General features: G+C 41.6%; 1 protein-coding gene across 5 annotated transcripts in view; it reads right to left on the bottom strand.

The window, feature by feature from the left end:
- Positions 1 to 15624, bottom strand: part of PIWIL2 (piwi like RNA-mediated gene silencing 2) — an 83082-nt gene that overhangs the window by 60627 nt on the left and 6831 nt on the right. For all 5 annotated transcript variants that reach the window (XM_017549675.2, XM_017549679.2, XM_017549678.2 and 2 more), the window contains 4 exons: positions 13409 to 13526; positions 12713 to 12837; positions 11768 to 11848; positions 11357 to 11470 (listed from right to left, as the gene is read on the bottom strand). In XM_017549675.2, the coding sequence (XP_017405164.1) occupies positions 11357 to 11470; positions 11768 to 11848; positions 12713 to 12837; positions 13409 to 13526 (438 nt within the window). The remainder of the gene's footprint in view (positions 1 to 11356; positions 11471 to 11767; positions 11849 to 12712; positions 12838 to 13408; positions 13527 to 15624) is intronic.

Genomic DNA, 15624 nt, shown 5'->3' with positions numbered 1-15624 from the left:
AAAAAAAAAAAAAAAAAAAAAAAAAAAAAAAAAAAAAAAAAAAAAAAAAAAAAAAAAAAAAAGAAAACAGAAAATCTTTGTGACCTTGAGGTAGGCAATGGTTTCTTGAATATGACACCAAAACCAAAACTTATGAAAGAAAAAGTATAAATTAAGACTTACTTCATCAGAATTAAAAATATTTACTCCTTAAAACGAACCGCTTGGCCAGGCATGGTGGCTTACGCATGTAATCCCAGCACTTTGGGAGGCTGAGGCAGGTGGATCACCTGAGATCAGGAGTTTGAGACAAGCCCGGGCAACATGGTAAAGCCCCATCTCTACTAAAATTACAAAACTTAGCCAGGTGTGGACTTATGCGCACACCTGTAGTGCCAGCTACTCAGGATGCCAAAGCATGAGAATCGCTTGAACCTGGGAGGCAGAGGCTGCAGTGAGGTGGGATTGCACCACGCACTCCAGACTAGATGACAGAGCAAGACCCTATCTCAAAATAATAATAATAATATAGCAAAAGAATAAAAAAGGGAGGCCGAGGCGGGTGGATCACAAGGTCAAGAGATCGAGACCATCCTGGTCAACATTGTGAAACCCCGTCTCTACTAAAAATACAAAAAATCAGCTGGGCATGGTGGTGCGTGCCTGTAATCCCAGCGACTCAGGAGGCTGAGGCAGGAGAATTGCCTGAACCCGGGAGGCGGAGGTTGCGGTGAGCCAAGATCGCGCCATTGCACTCCAGCCTGGGTAACAAGTGCGAAACTCCGTCTCAAAAAATAAATAAATAAATAAATAAATAAATAAACAAACAAACAAACAAACAAAAGGGACCACTGGCCGGGTGTAATGGCTCACACCTGTAATCCCAGCACTTTGGGAGGATCACTTGAGCCCAGGAGTTCAAGAACAGCCTGAGCAATGTGGTAAAACTCCACTTCTACAAAAAAAAAATTTTTTTAATTAGCTGAGTGTGGTGGTGCATGCCTGTAGTTGCAGCTACTTAGGAGGGTGAAGTGGGAGGACTACTTAGCCCCGGAGGCCAATGCTGCAGTGAGCTGTGATTGCACCACTGCACTCCAGCCAAGAGAGCAAGACTCTGTCTCAAAAAAAAAAGTCCCCATTAAGAAAAATGCAAAGACAAGCTACAAACTGGAAGAAAACAGTGCAAGTCATGTGATACTTGCATATCATTCACCTGATAATGGATTCATACCTCTTATATATAATGAATTACTGCATAACTCAGTAAAAACAATCTAAATATTTAAAAATAGGCAAACGATATGAACAGATACTTCACCAAAGCAGACAAATGAATGCCAAGTACACACAGGAAAAGATGCTGTACATCATTATTCACTAGGAAAATGTAAATCCAAACCATAACTGGATACCAGTGCATACCCATTAAAATTTCTAAAATGAAAACTGACTATACCAAGTATTGGTGGGAATGCGGAACAACCTGAATTCTCAGGCACTGCTAGTGGGAATGTAAAATGATACAGACACTTTGGGAAAGAGTTTCTTATACAACTAAGCACACACCTACCACATGAAGGTATCTACTAACCAAGAGAAATCAAAGTATATGTCCACACCAAGACTCGTACACTATTATCTATAACAGCTTTATTTGTAACAGCCAATAGCTGGAAAGAACCTGCAAACAATGAGTGAATGAATTGTGGTAATCCACAAAATGGAACACTATCCAGCAATTAAAAGGAATGAACACTTGCAACATACAACAAGGGGAATGATTTCAAAATAATGTTGAATTGAAGAAGCTAATCGAAAAACAATAGCAGGCAGGCAGATGGGTGGGTGGGCTGTCGGGTGGGTCTTCTTCCTTGCCCTCTTATGCCTATAATCCCAGCACTTTGGGAGGCTGAGGCTGGGTGAGAGAACGGCTCGGGCCCAGAAGTTTGAGACCAGCCTGAGCAACATAGTGAGGCCCCATCTCTATTTTTTATAAAAGAAATTTATATAGTTGGGCGTGGTGGCGGGCGCCTGTAATCCCAGCTACTCAGGCTGAGGCAGAAGAATTGCTTGAACCTAGGAGACAGAGGTTGTGGTAAGCAGAGATTGTACCATTGCACTCCAGCCTAGGCAGCAGGGAGAGACTCTGTCTCAGAAAAAAAAAATTATAAAAGAAAAACAGTAAAAAAGAAGAAGAACACAATGATTCAATTTATATGAAATTCTAGAAAATGCAGATTAATCTCTAGTGACAGAAGGATGACCAGCATTTTCTGCCCACGGGGTACAGAGGAGGAACAGAGTGGGAAGAGGATTCGGAGAGACCTGAGTACATTTTGGGGGAATAGCCATGACCATTTTCTTCACTGTAATGTTTCATAGGTGAAATACATAAAATATGCATAAATATACCAAAACTCATCCGACTGCACACTTTCAATATGTGTGGGTTTTTTGTGGATGTCAATTGTACCTTTACACACATCTGAAAAAAGAAATTAATGGAACAAAATAAAAGATCTGGAAACAAGCAAACAGATTAATACTGAGTGTAGAATAACGTGGCATTTCAAATTTGTAAGAAAAAAGATCATAAAAAACAGATAGGTTAGTTTGCTAGCCAATTTTAGAAAATTCCTTATGAATTTAAGATTAATATCTAAGAAACTAAACAATAAAACTAGATGAAAACAAACATTCATAGATTCCTGAAAATAAAATCAAATTCCTACAAACTGGAAAAGATGGATTACTGTGTCGCCATAGTAACAAGTAGCCATGAGTTTGAAGCCTACATCAATTTACTTCAGCAAACACACTTTGCAAGCCAACTAATCAATGTCATCCCCTTGTTTCTGTAAAGCAGCCAATCAGGGGTGACTTAATCCAATATGCATACCTCTGTGGGCAAATCAATCCACAAGAGTCTCGACTGAGTAACTACCCTTCTTCAGAAAGTGCTGACCTACTTGTCTATCTGAAAGCCTGCAATCACTGAACTGTACTCTGCTCAAATATTTTATATAAGACCAATAGTCTCTAACTGCAGTAAGCAAGAAATTCAGCTTTCTCTTTATTTCAGATAGAACAGAGGTCTCACGATCCTCTGACAATTCTGGAGATCCAACCGAGATTATTTTGAAAACTCTTTCCAGGCAACATTCCAGGGATTCGCAGACCAACCATGCACTCACTGGCTCCTTGTGTTTAACTTTCTTCTTAAGATCTGCTGTCAAGTGAGTCAATCCCAACAACCATCTGAGGTGTGACTAGTTTTATTAAGCTCTAGTTGCTGAATTTATTTTGTTATCCCAATATTTATAATCAAACAGGTCTTTGTCATTAGCCTTAGGTCTTTATATAAGGCAATTAGCTTGCCTGCTTACATACAATGGACCTTTTGGTTTAGAAGTACAGCCTTTGGTATATAATTAGATCTAGATCTGTGTATGAGGTCACTAGCCTTTTTGTTTTGAAAGTATATCATTTGAAGATTTTTTTTTTTTTTTTTTTTTTTGAGACGGAGTTTCGCTCTTGTTACCCAGGCTAGAGTGCAATGGCGCGATCTCGGCTCACCGCAACCTCTGCCTCCTGGGTTCAGGCAATTCTCCTGCCTCAGCCTCCTGAGTAGCTGGGATTACAGGCACGCACCACCATGCCCAGCTGATTTTTTGTATTTTTAGTAGAGACGGGGTTTCACCATGTTGACCAGGATGGTCTCGATCTCTTGACCTCGTGATCCACCCGCCTCGGCCTCCCAAAGTGCTGGGATTACAGGCTTGAGCCACCGCGCCCGGCCCATTTGAAGATATTTTTGCCATTTACTTTTTTTTTTTCAAATAGGGTCTCACTCCATTGCCCAGGCTGGGGTGCAGTGGTGTGATCACTCACTGCAGCCTTGACTTACCAGCTCAGGTGATTCTCCCACCTCAGCCTCCCAAAGTGCTGCGATTACCAGCATGAGCCACCATGCCCAGTCAATTATATTTTTCATTTGCTTGCTTTGCTTTTGCAGTTGTTTATACTTATAATGCATTTTTGTTTGCTCTGGACTGTCTTTTCTGCTCAATATAAAGAGTAGTACTCTTTAGGAGAAGCCAGATAAGGCTTCAAACCAATTCAGGCCATTCTTCAGAGCTTATGGTTGGAACCCATTAGACCAACAAGCCAATTATAAAAATTTAGTCAAATTCCCTAACTCCAAATGGTTCTTATCAGTAATTTTTCATCCACTGACCCCGATCCTTCTCCTAAACTATAAGTTCCCATTTTTCCTTGTTGTATTCAGAGTGAGCCCAATCTCACTCCCATACTGCAAATCTCCATTACAGGGATCTTTCTGCCCACTGCACTGGTTCTGAATAAAGTCTGCCTTATCATTCTTTAATAAACGCCATGAAAATTTTTTCTTTTTAACAGAAATCACAACTAGATGCATTACAGTAAAGCTCTGAAAGCCAAAGATTAAAAAAAAGTAAAAAAATAGCAGTATCACTGGTGGTTGATTTATCAACACAAACAATGTAAACCAAGGGCCAGGTGCAATACCTCACACCCATAATCCCAGCACTTCAGGGGTCAAGGTAGGAGGATAACTTGAGGCCAGATTTCGAGGTCAGCCTTGGCAACACAGTAAAACCACACCTCAACAAAAATAAAACAGGCTGGGAGCAGTGCCTCATGCCGGCACTTTGGAAGGCTGAGGTATGAGAATGAGCCCAGGAGTTCAAGACCAGCCTTGGCAACATAGTGAGATGCTGTCTCCACTAAAAATTAAAACATTAGCCAGATGTGGTGGTGCATGTCTGTAGTCCCAGCCTCTCGGGACACTAGGTGGGAGGATTGCTTGAGTCCAGGAATTTGAGGCTGCAGTGAGTTGTGATTCTGCCACTGCATTCTAACCTGGGTGATCAAGTGAGACTCTGTCTCAAAAAAAAAAAAAGGAAAGAATGTAAGCCAGATAATATTTTCAAAGTGCGAAAAGAACTACTACACCCAGAATTCTAAGTTAAAGACAAGCTGGAAAACATTTTTAGATAAAAATTAAAAGAATTTGTCAGCAGCAGAGTCCACATTAAAGGACATATTACAAGCAGTTTTTCAGGCAAAGAGAAAGTAATCCCACATAGAATCCTAAGAGATGCAGGAAGGAATAATGAACAAATAAAATTTCAGAAGACAACATTAAAGAAAAACTCCCAAAGATCCCAAAAGGCCAGGATGGGGTGAGGAGAGATATACAAAGATTCTGGAATCAGAAGTTAAAGCGGCTTTAGATCTTTCAACAGTAAATCTAAAAGCAAGGACAATGGAGTAGTGCCTTGAAAATTCTCAAGGAAAAGTATCTCCAACCTAGAGTTATAACCTAGAGTTATATATTCAATCAAACAACTACTTTGTAAACTAAAGACACTTTTCAAACATGTATGGTCTCAAAATCATTTCCTCCAATGCACCCTTCTTCTGAAAAATACTAGAGTATGTATACTACACCAAAACAAGGGGAATATATCAAGAAAGTAGCAGTTGTGAGATGTGACATATAGGAGATTCCCCGTAAGGAGGGAAGTGGAACCCCAAGACAGTGATGGTCCAGCTAGCCTGGGGAGCAACCAGCCAAACAGAAGCCCATCAGGTTCTGACAGACATTTCTAAGAGGGTGTTGAATTCAGTAGGAATGGGTCATTAAAGGAATTGAGAACTTAACAGTGACATAAGAAAGTAACCTTACTTAGTAAACCTTAGTTTACTCACTGCCTTTCAGAAGTATGCAAACCATTCCTGGGTGATGAAAAGAAAAGCTGCTACATTTTTAAACACTGAGCTCTTCTCATCTCCAGGAAAATAACTGCTCTTCTGTGGTTTTCAGTAATCCATGAGAACAGGGAACAAAGGTGGTAGAACACCAAGCTAGTAACAGCTACAGGGGACAAGGGCGGACTGAGCCTGCAGAGCTCCCTGACAGCCATGGACATGCTCTCTGGGCTGAACACTTGGGCAACAGGGTAATGTCTGACACAGGACTTCTCATTATCTTGGAGAAGAGGTTCTCAAAGCTAGATCTAAAGTGATCTAGACCACCCCAAAAATATGATATTTGGGGGGAAGAGGAATGAAACTGACAAAATATCTAGTGTTTCAATGTATAGTGAAGGGATTACACAACTAGGTTTGAATCTGAGCTTAAATTAGTGGTAAGTACATATAAAATTACATACTTAGGAAAAAAAAAGCTGGGCATAGTGGCACAAACCTGTAGTACCAACTACTTGGGAAGCTGAGGCAGAAAGATCACTTGAGGCCAAGAATTCAAAGCTGCAGTGAACTATGATCATGCCTGTGAATAGCCACTGCACTTCAGTCTGGGCCATAAAATGAGACCATGTCTCAAAGAAAGAAGAAGGAAAGGAAGGAAAGGAAGGAAGGAAGGAAGCAATTTTTTTTTTAATTCAAGATAAATAACTGTGCAGAAAATAAAAACAAAATACATTTCTTTTTTTCCCCTAGGCGAAGGCTTGCTTTGTTGTCCAGGCTGGAGTGCACTGGCACAATCTCAGCTCACTGCAACCTCTGCTTCCCAGGTTCAAGCGATTCTCCTGCCTCAGTCTCTGGAGTAGCTGGGACTACAGGCCAGCTCTTTTTTTTTTTTTTTTAAGTAGAGATAGGATTTCACCATGTTGGCCAGGCTGGCCTCAAGCTCCTGACCTCAAGTCATCCACACACCTAGGCCTCCCAAAGTCCTGGGATTATAGGCGTGAGCCACTGTGCCTGGCCAAAACAAAATAAATTTCAATAAATATGGAAAGATGTGTCATATTTTTCAATAGGGAAGACTCAGGGAACATTATCCCTAGTCAATGACCATCAACATGCCAAATGACTTTTTTTTTGTAGACAGAGTCTCACTTCGTCACCCAGGTTGGAGTACAGTGGCACGATCTTGGCCCACTGTAACCTCTGATTCCTGGGTTCAGGCAATTCTTGTGCCTTAGCCTCCCAAGTAGCTGAATTTCAGGTGTGTGCCTCCATGCACGGCTAATTTTTGTATTGTTAGTAAAGACAGGATTTCACCATGTTGGCCAGGCTGGTCTGGAATTGCTGACCTCAAGTGATCCGCATGCCTCGGCCTCCCAAAGTGTCAGTATTACAAAGGTGAGCCACCCTGTCTGGCCAAAACAAAATAAATTTCAATAAATGGAAAGACATTCCATTCTTTTATTTATTTATTTATTTATTTATTTATTTATTTATTTATTTTAAAGACGGGGTTTCACCATGTTGGCCAGGCTGGTCTTCAACTCCTGACCTTAGGTAATCCGCCCGCCTCAGCCTCCCAAAGAGCTGGGATTACAGGCGTGAGCCACCGCGCCTGGCTAAGACATTCCATATTTTTCAATAGGAAGACTCCATGAACATTCTCCCTAGCCAATGCTCATCAAAATGCTGACTGACTTTTTTCTTATTTTCACTAAATTATTCAAAAGATCAAATGAAAGAATATGTGGGTGACAATTACCCTGAAAATTCTGAAAATAAAATTCTGACAAATATCAAAAACCAAAAAAAGTACAGTATTTTAGACAGAATCACATTGGTTTGGACAAATGGATTAAATTGAAATGTTCAGAAATAAATCCAGATATTTTAGCATATAAGGTAGTGATTTAAATCTGTGGAAAAAATGTTTTTCAATAAATTATATAATAGTACAGAGACAAACATGATAATCCCAACTTCATATCAAGATAAATCCATAGGGTTTAAAACACTGAACACAGGCAGGGCACAGTGACTCACACCTGTAATCCTGGCACTTTGGGAAGCCGAGGTGGGTGATCAGCTGAGGTCTGGAGTTTAAGACCAGCCTGGCCAACATGTCAAAACACCACCTCTGGCCGGGCGCGGTGGCTCAAGCCTGTAATCCCAGCACTTTGGGAGGCCGAGGCGGGTGGATCACGAGGTCAAGAGATCGAGACCATCCTGGTCAACATGGTGAAACCCCGTCTCTACTAAAAATACAAAAAATTAGCTGGGCATGGTGGTGCGTGCCTGTAATCCCAGCTACTCAGGAGGCTGAGGCAGGAGAATTGCCTGAACCCAGGAGGCGGAGGTTGCAGTGAGCTGAGATCACGCCATTGCACTCCAGCCTGGGCAACATGAGTGAAACTCCGTCTCAAAAAAAAAAAAAAAAAACAAACAAAACAAAACACCACCTCTACTAAAAATACAAAAATTAGCAGGGTGTGGTGGCCCATGCCTATAATCCCGGTTACTCAGGAGGCTGAGACAGAAGAATCACTTGAACCCAGGAGGTGGAGGTTGCATTGAGCCGAGATCACACTATTGCACTCAAGCCTGGGCAACAAGGGTGAAACTCCATCTCAAAAAAAAAAACAAAACAAAAAATTGAAAATAAAGGTAAGTAGTTCTTTTTTTTTTTTTGAAGACAGGGTCTCACTTGCCCAGGCTGGGGTATAGTAGCACTATCATAGCACATTGCAGCCTTGAACCCCTGGCCTCAAGTAATTCTCCCACCTTGGCCTCCCAAAGTGCTGGGATTACAGGCATGAACCAGACCATCCCTGGCTAAGTAGACCTCTCTAGGCAGAAAAGAAAAGGCATTTACTGAACATACACGCAAGAAAACTAAATATATAAAATCAAAGGCAGAAACCATAAAAAAAAATAGTAAATCTGAAGACACATATTTTATTTACTATTCTTGAACATTTACTACATGCAATTAAATAAAACTTACAGAAGGCAATTGGCTTGGTCTGGGCTCCTGTACTATGCCCAACAGAACAAACTGAAATGGAGTTACTCATGCTGAAGTTCCATGCCACCAAATAGAAACTAAGGTCTTTTTCTGACTTTCTGAGGAATCAGGAGAGAGAGATAATAGCCAAATCCCCAAACAGGCCAGTTTTAGCGTGATAAAGATGTTCCCTCTGCTTTAACCTTTACAAGGAAAGTATCAAATGACCAATCTGCTTTTTTCTCTGTTTCTACTTCCTTGGTCCTTTTCTGTCCATAAGGCCAAACTCCACTGCTCAGCTCATAGAACCCTCAAGGTGTTACCCAATTCATGAACTGTAAATAAAAGCCAATAATTGTGTCTTCTGACAGTGGTAAGCCCTATATTAGGTCTAAGTGTAAAGTGTGATCAAAAAAGACACAGCCTCTGCCAGAGGAGCTGACAGTCATAGAGAGACAGAATAAATAATTACAGAAAAGTTCAAGACATCTTCAACTTCTCTTACTCCACAAGCAGTGAGGAAATTGACTTAAGCGCTACTTTCAAAATATAGATGTCCAGAATCTGACTCCTTACCACCTCCCCTGCTACCATCCTCCCAGCTCCACCAATTACAACAGCCTCCTAACTGGTGTTCCCACTTCCATCCTCACTCTGCCAAGTCTATTCTCCACATAGCAACAACAGGGATCCTTTTACAACCCAAGTCGGGTCTTGCCACTGCTCTGCTCAAAGTCCTGCATTTCACTCAGAGTGAAAGTTAAAACCCCCACAAAAGCCCTACAAAGCCCCACGTAATCAGCTCCTCCATTTGCTCTGCCCCTCCATCACCCTGCTTGCTCACTCGGCTCTAGCTACCCTGCGTGCACCTGCACCAGGCCTCTTTCTGTCTTAAGGTCTGTGTCTGAGCTGTCCACCTGCCAAAAGCTTCTCCTCCCATATATTCACCTGGCTAACCCCCTACCTCTTTCAGGTGTTTGCTCAAATGAGCTTGACCACTCTACTTGAAACTACAGTTCTCCACCCCTTGCCCCACTACTTCTGATTGCCCTGACCCTGTGCTCTACTTTTTCATTTTTCCATGGCTCTTACTGCTTTTAATACAAGTATACAATTTATTATATTTATTATTTACTGTTCATCTCCCCTGGTGACAACATAAGCTCCGTGAGGGGAGGGATCTTTGTTTTGCTATCTGATAGGTCCTAAGACTCTGGTTCATAACTGGAGCTTGGAAAGTATACTCTGAAGCAATGAATGAAACGATTAGAGAATCAAAGATTTACAAGCCTGATAACACCGAGTGGTTGTACATAGCTGATGGGAAAAGAAACTGAATAAATCTTCTACAGGGTAATTTGTCAAGATGTATTTAACTATCATATTATATTAAATATATATTAAAAGGCTTTCGAATGTTCAGCCCTTCCATTAAGTAATTCTACTTCTGAGTGCATGCCCTAAAAAAATCAGATGTACAGAGACTTATGTGTAAGATGGGACATGCAACCATTAAAAATTGCACACATCTGGCCGGGCACAGTGGCTCACGCCTGTAATCCTAGCACTTTGGGAGGCTAATGTAGGCGAATTGCCTGAGCTCAGGAGATTCAGACCAGCCTGGGCAACAGGGTGAAATCCCATTTCTACTAAAATACAAAAAATTAGCCAGATGTGGTGGAGTGCACCTGTAGTCCCAGGTTGAGGCAGGAGAATAGTTTGAACCCAGGAGGCAGAGATTACAGTGAGCCGAGATCACACTACTGCACTCCAGCCTGGGTGACAGAGAGAGGCTCTGTCTCAAAAAAAAAAAAAAAAAAGAAAGAAATTAGGCATGGTGGTGGCGGGTGCCTGTAAACCCAGCTACTTGGGAGGCTGAGGCAGGAGGCAGGACAATCAATTGAACTTGGAAGGCGGAGGTTGCAGTGAGCCGAGATCCTGCCACTGCAGTCCAGCCTGGGCGACAGAGTGAGACTTCGTCTCAATTAAAAAAAAATTATACACATCTGTATTTACTACAGTAACATATACATTGTATATAATTATATGCAAACTCAGGATGTGCATATATCAAACCAAGTTCTCCCAACCACAAATTTAAATAAAATTCCTTCTCAAAGCACAGCAGATGTCTATTTAGATGCTTATCTCAGTAGGACTTAAGGACAAGCACACATATATTCAGTTCAGTTATTCTATAACTAAAAATCCAAATAGGGTCAGGTGCCACGGTTCATGCCTATAATCCCAACACTTTGGGAGCCTGAGATAGAAGGATCCCTTGAAGACAGGAATTCAAGACTAGCCTGGGAAACATAGCAAGACTCTGTCTCTACAAAAAATAAAAATAAATTTAAAAATTAGCTGGACATGGTAGCACGCCGTAGTCCTGGCTACTCAGAAGGCTGAGGTGGCAGGATCACTTGAACCCCGCAGTTCAGGGTTACAGTGAGCTATGATCAAACCACTGTACTCCCGCCAGGGTGACAGGACAAGACCCTGTGTCTCAGGGAAAAAACAAACAAACAGAACAATGTCTAATCTGTATTATTACCAGCTGTTACTGAACATTTCAGAAAACCATCAGCAAGTTAAAGATAGGTCCCACCACTCACTCACATGACATCCAGCACAGAGTCATTCCGGATGACCTTATGAGAGACATCAGCCAGCAGGAAGAGCCCTCCGTCTGTCCTTCGGATGCTAGCTGCATAGCCTGGCCAGATCTGCAATCTGGAAAGAGAGGTGGTCTTAACTGTAGGGTTTTCAAAGAACACAGATACTTCCATGCCCCCATGTGAATAATACTTTGAGGTGATACTACCCTTCCCTAAGAGTAATGAGAAAGCCTCAGGAAGCTAAGTTAATCCACATCATTGCAAACTTACCAAACAAAGGAAGAGATTTAACTGATAAATTGTATGCACTACCATAAACTGCCTCTGAGATTATGGTATTAAATACAATGGTTGTAATGAAAAATTTCTTTCCAGAACATTCAAAAGTGAGGAAGAGGAAAAAAATACCAACCTGTGTTGCTGGAGTACCACAGCACTTGTAGGGTCATAAAAGTTTCTCCCCACAAGCTTCATATCTAAAAGTTTCATTACCCTGAAATAAAAAGCAAGTATGAGTTTCCTAAAAGAAGAATAATAAAATTATGTTCCCTTATTCTTAGCTGCATTTGCCTTTGGAAGTCTTAAAGGTCAGAAATGTTTGTGCTCTTTGCAGAAGATAGCTTTTATAATGAGAACCGTCCTGTTAAAAGAAAACCAAGTCACCAAAGCATTTGACTGAAAAAGGAAAGCAAAATGACTGTACTCTTTTCCACTTACTAGCTGAACAACCACTGAGTTGATTTCCCAGGTTTGATTTACATTACTTTTCACTATTAACTAAGAAGAATGCAAAAGAATCCATTGCTAAGTTTGTAAGTCTGGCAGAATTATGTATTTTCCTGGCAGTTCAGCTTACTAGGTAGAAATTAGGTTCTGTGTTTCATTAAATAAGAGGAGGTCTGAGAATAGCAGCTGTATGAAAATTAGGATGTTTCCAAATAAGTTAAACAATTATAAGCCGTCTGCAATCTAAAAATTTAGGAAACTGAAAAAAAAAATCCTTCCAACAAATATTTTTACACACAACCTCTTTAAGTCGCCCCCTTGTTACCATCACCATTAAATATACACTATCAACAGCTGCTTTCAAAGTTCCTGAACACATCCAGAGGAACCCATGCCCCTATCCAGCTACCTCCAAACCTAATTTCATATATTTGAATCTGGCCTATCACTTGTGAGATAACTCTTGAGTAAGTTAGCCTCAATGCCACCCATTTACTCATTAAAGGCTTCCAAACCCATCTAGAATACACTGTCAGGTATTACCATCCAAGCATCTTGAAGAACACTACTGCAAATACACTGCTTCCCATACTAAAGTTAAGGGAAAATAAAACTTCAGCTGTTTTCTCACCGACGGAAAACAACGTTGTAGAAGGGAATGCACAGGTCAGAGGAGGGCTCCAGGATCTTTGTCATCTGAATCTTAATGCTGATTTCAGCACCATCTGTTCTCCTGTGACTTTTTAACTCAAGAACCTAAAAAATAAACACAAGTAAAACCCAATGACAAAACTAAGAACTAATGATCAAGTCCTCATCTAATTCAATGGTGCTCTTAAAAACACTAAAGTATCTTAAACATTTTTCAACTTTCCCCCACTTTGCTGCCCACACTGGGCAAAAGCACACCATGCTGACTACGATTTAGAAACAATTTAGTAAGAGAATCCCAACCAAGTTCACATTTGCAATTGTCAGTTACTCTGTATCACTGAGGTCAGACTTCCAATCATTCCTCTCAGGTGAGAATGTGCTTCTTGAGGAGTTCAAACCTAAAATGTGCTGTTATATACTGCAGAAATCTGTCTTTCCCTCTATGAACAGAAAAGTACAACTCGAACGTTCAGGAAGTCTATGGTTTCCTACCCCTCAAAACACCAGTGCTGGGCCAGGTGCAGTGGCTCATGCCTATAAACCCAGGACTTTGGGAGTTCCAGGCCAACCTGGGCAACACAGCAAGATCCAATCTCTTAAAAGCCAAACCAAACAAAAAACACCAGAGCACTTTTAGGGTTCATCTAAAAGCCCATTTCCTGTTTTGTCTCACTTGTTGAAGCTTAACAGGCAGATAGAGAATAGATCCATCAAACGCAGTAACGTTGCCGGTGACAGCTTGATGGTCCTTCAACATGCTGAACCTCATGCTTTTGCATTCCACATTGGGGCTGGAAAATAATGCAGAGGATTTTCCTTTAACTTGACTCACACAACAATCTTCACCACCACTGGGCAACAGGTGCTAGTTACCCAGTAACTGCTACTCCATCTAGCGGCCATATTAAAAGTGATCTACCTGACCAGAACTTTGACTCAAGAATACCTGCTCACAGCTAAAACATCAGAAAATATAGGTTTAAAAAAAAAATAAAAACCACCCCTGGTCAGGCGCGGTGGCTCAAGCCTGTAATCCCAGCACTTTGGGAGGCCGAGGCGGGTGGATCACGAGGTCAAGAGATCGAGACCATCCTGGTCAACACGGTGAAACTCCGTCTCTACTAAAACTACAAAAAATTAGCTGGGCATGGTGGTGCGTGCCTGTAATCCCAGCTACTCAGGAGGCTGAGGCAGGAGAATTGCCTGAACCCAGGAGTCGGAGGTTGCGGTGAGCCGAGATCGCGCCATTGCACTCCAGCCTGGGTAACAAGAGCGAAACTCCGTCTCAAAAAAAAAAAAAGAAAAAGAAAAAAAAAGAAAAAAGAAAACCACCCCTAAATTCTACCACCAAAGGACACTTGCCTTAGCATGTCAGTGTATATTCTTTCATATAGACATATTTTTAATGAGATGGAGTCTCACTCTGCCACCCAGGCTGGAGTGCAGTGGTGCGATGTCAGCTCACCAAAACCTTCACCTCCTGGGTTCAAATGATTCTCCCTTTCTGTTTCCTTAACATTTGTCAATCAATTTTCAGAGAAAGGATACTCCTCTTTTTAAAATTTTTATTTATTTATTTGTTGAGATAGGATCTTGCTCTGTTACCCAGGCTGAAGTGCAGTGGGATGATCATAGCTCACTGCAGCCTCAAACTCTTGGGCTCAAGTGATCCTTCTGCCTCAGTCCCCTAAGAACCTGGGACTGTAAATATACCACCATACCTGGCTAATGAAAAAAATTTTTCTTTGCCCCAGCACAGTGGCTCATGCCTGTAATCCCAGCACTTTGGGAGGCTGAGGCGGATGGATCACTTGAGCCCAGGAGTTCAAGACCCCTCTGGCCATCGTGGTAAAACCTCATTCTACTAAAAATACAAAAGAAAGTAGTGGGGTGTGGTAGCACGTGGTTGTAACCTCAGCTACTTGAACTCCTAACCTCAAGCAACTCTCCCTCCTTGGCCTCCCTAAAGGCTGGGATTACAGAAGTAAGCCACTGCACGTAGCCCTCTCCCCTCTCTTTAACGCTCACCTCTTGGCTGTATGTTTCACAACAAGCCTGTTTCCTGGATCCATTTCCCCCTCTTTTCTGGCTCCTTCCCTCTACCTGTTGAATGTGCTCAGCTCTGCTCTCCTACCTCATAGAAACTGTTAAAGCAATTCTGTTGCCTTTTTTAATTATTCCATTTCTCATTCTCTTTACTATTTAAGAGAATTTACTATTTTCTCATACTCTTTAACTATTTAAATGAGTGGCCAAGTCACTAGCTACTTCTCATGGCCTATGCCCTCTGTGATTTTCATCTTTCCTTTTTTTATTTTTCTCTACAACTTTAACAAAACTACTAGAAGATCACCAAGAATACCCTCACAAGCAAATCCAGTTACTTTCTTTTCTGGGGCCAAAGTCAACACCTTCTCATTCTCTTCATTCAAATGGATCCTCCCTATGGTCTTCCTAACATACCTTCAGGATATTTTCTCCCTAACAGTTCCTTTCTTCTTTCACTACACTTCTTCCTCTTGTGTCATCAACTAGCAGCTGTCCTTCACAAATTCAGCCTTCCTAGTATAGCTACCTTTAGAAATAGTGTGGAAGTTTTTGGCCAGGCATGGTGGCTTATGCTTGTAATCCCAGCACTTTGGGAGGCTGAGGAGGGTGGATTATTTGAGGTCAGGAGTTCAAGACCAGCCTGGTCAACATGGCAAAACCCTGTCTCTACTAAAAAAAATACAAAAATTAGCCAGGTATGGGGGTGTTTGCCTGTAATCCCAGCTACTAGGGAGGCTGAGGCAAGAGAATTGCTTGAATCTGGGAGGCAGAGGTTGCAGTGAGGTGAGATTGCACCACTGTACTCCAGCCTGGGCACAGAGTGAGACCCTGCCTCAAAAA

Source organism: Cebus imitator, unplaced genomic scaffold (genome assembly GCF_001604975.1).
Source record: "Cebus imitator isolate Cc_AM_T3 unplaced genomic scaffold, Cebus_imitator-1.0 Scaffold221, whole genome shotgun sequence".
Taxonomy (NCBI): Eukaryota; Metazoa; Chordata; class Mammalia; order Primates; family Cebidae; genus Cebus; species Cebus imitator.
This window is presented reverse-complemented; position numbering and strand designations above follow the sequence as displayed.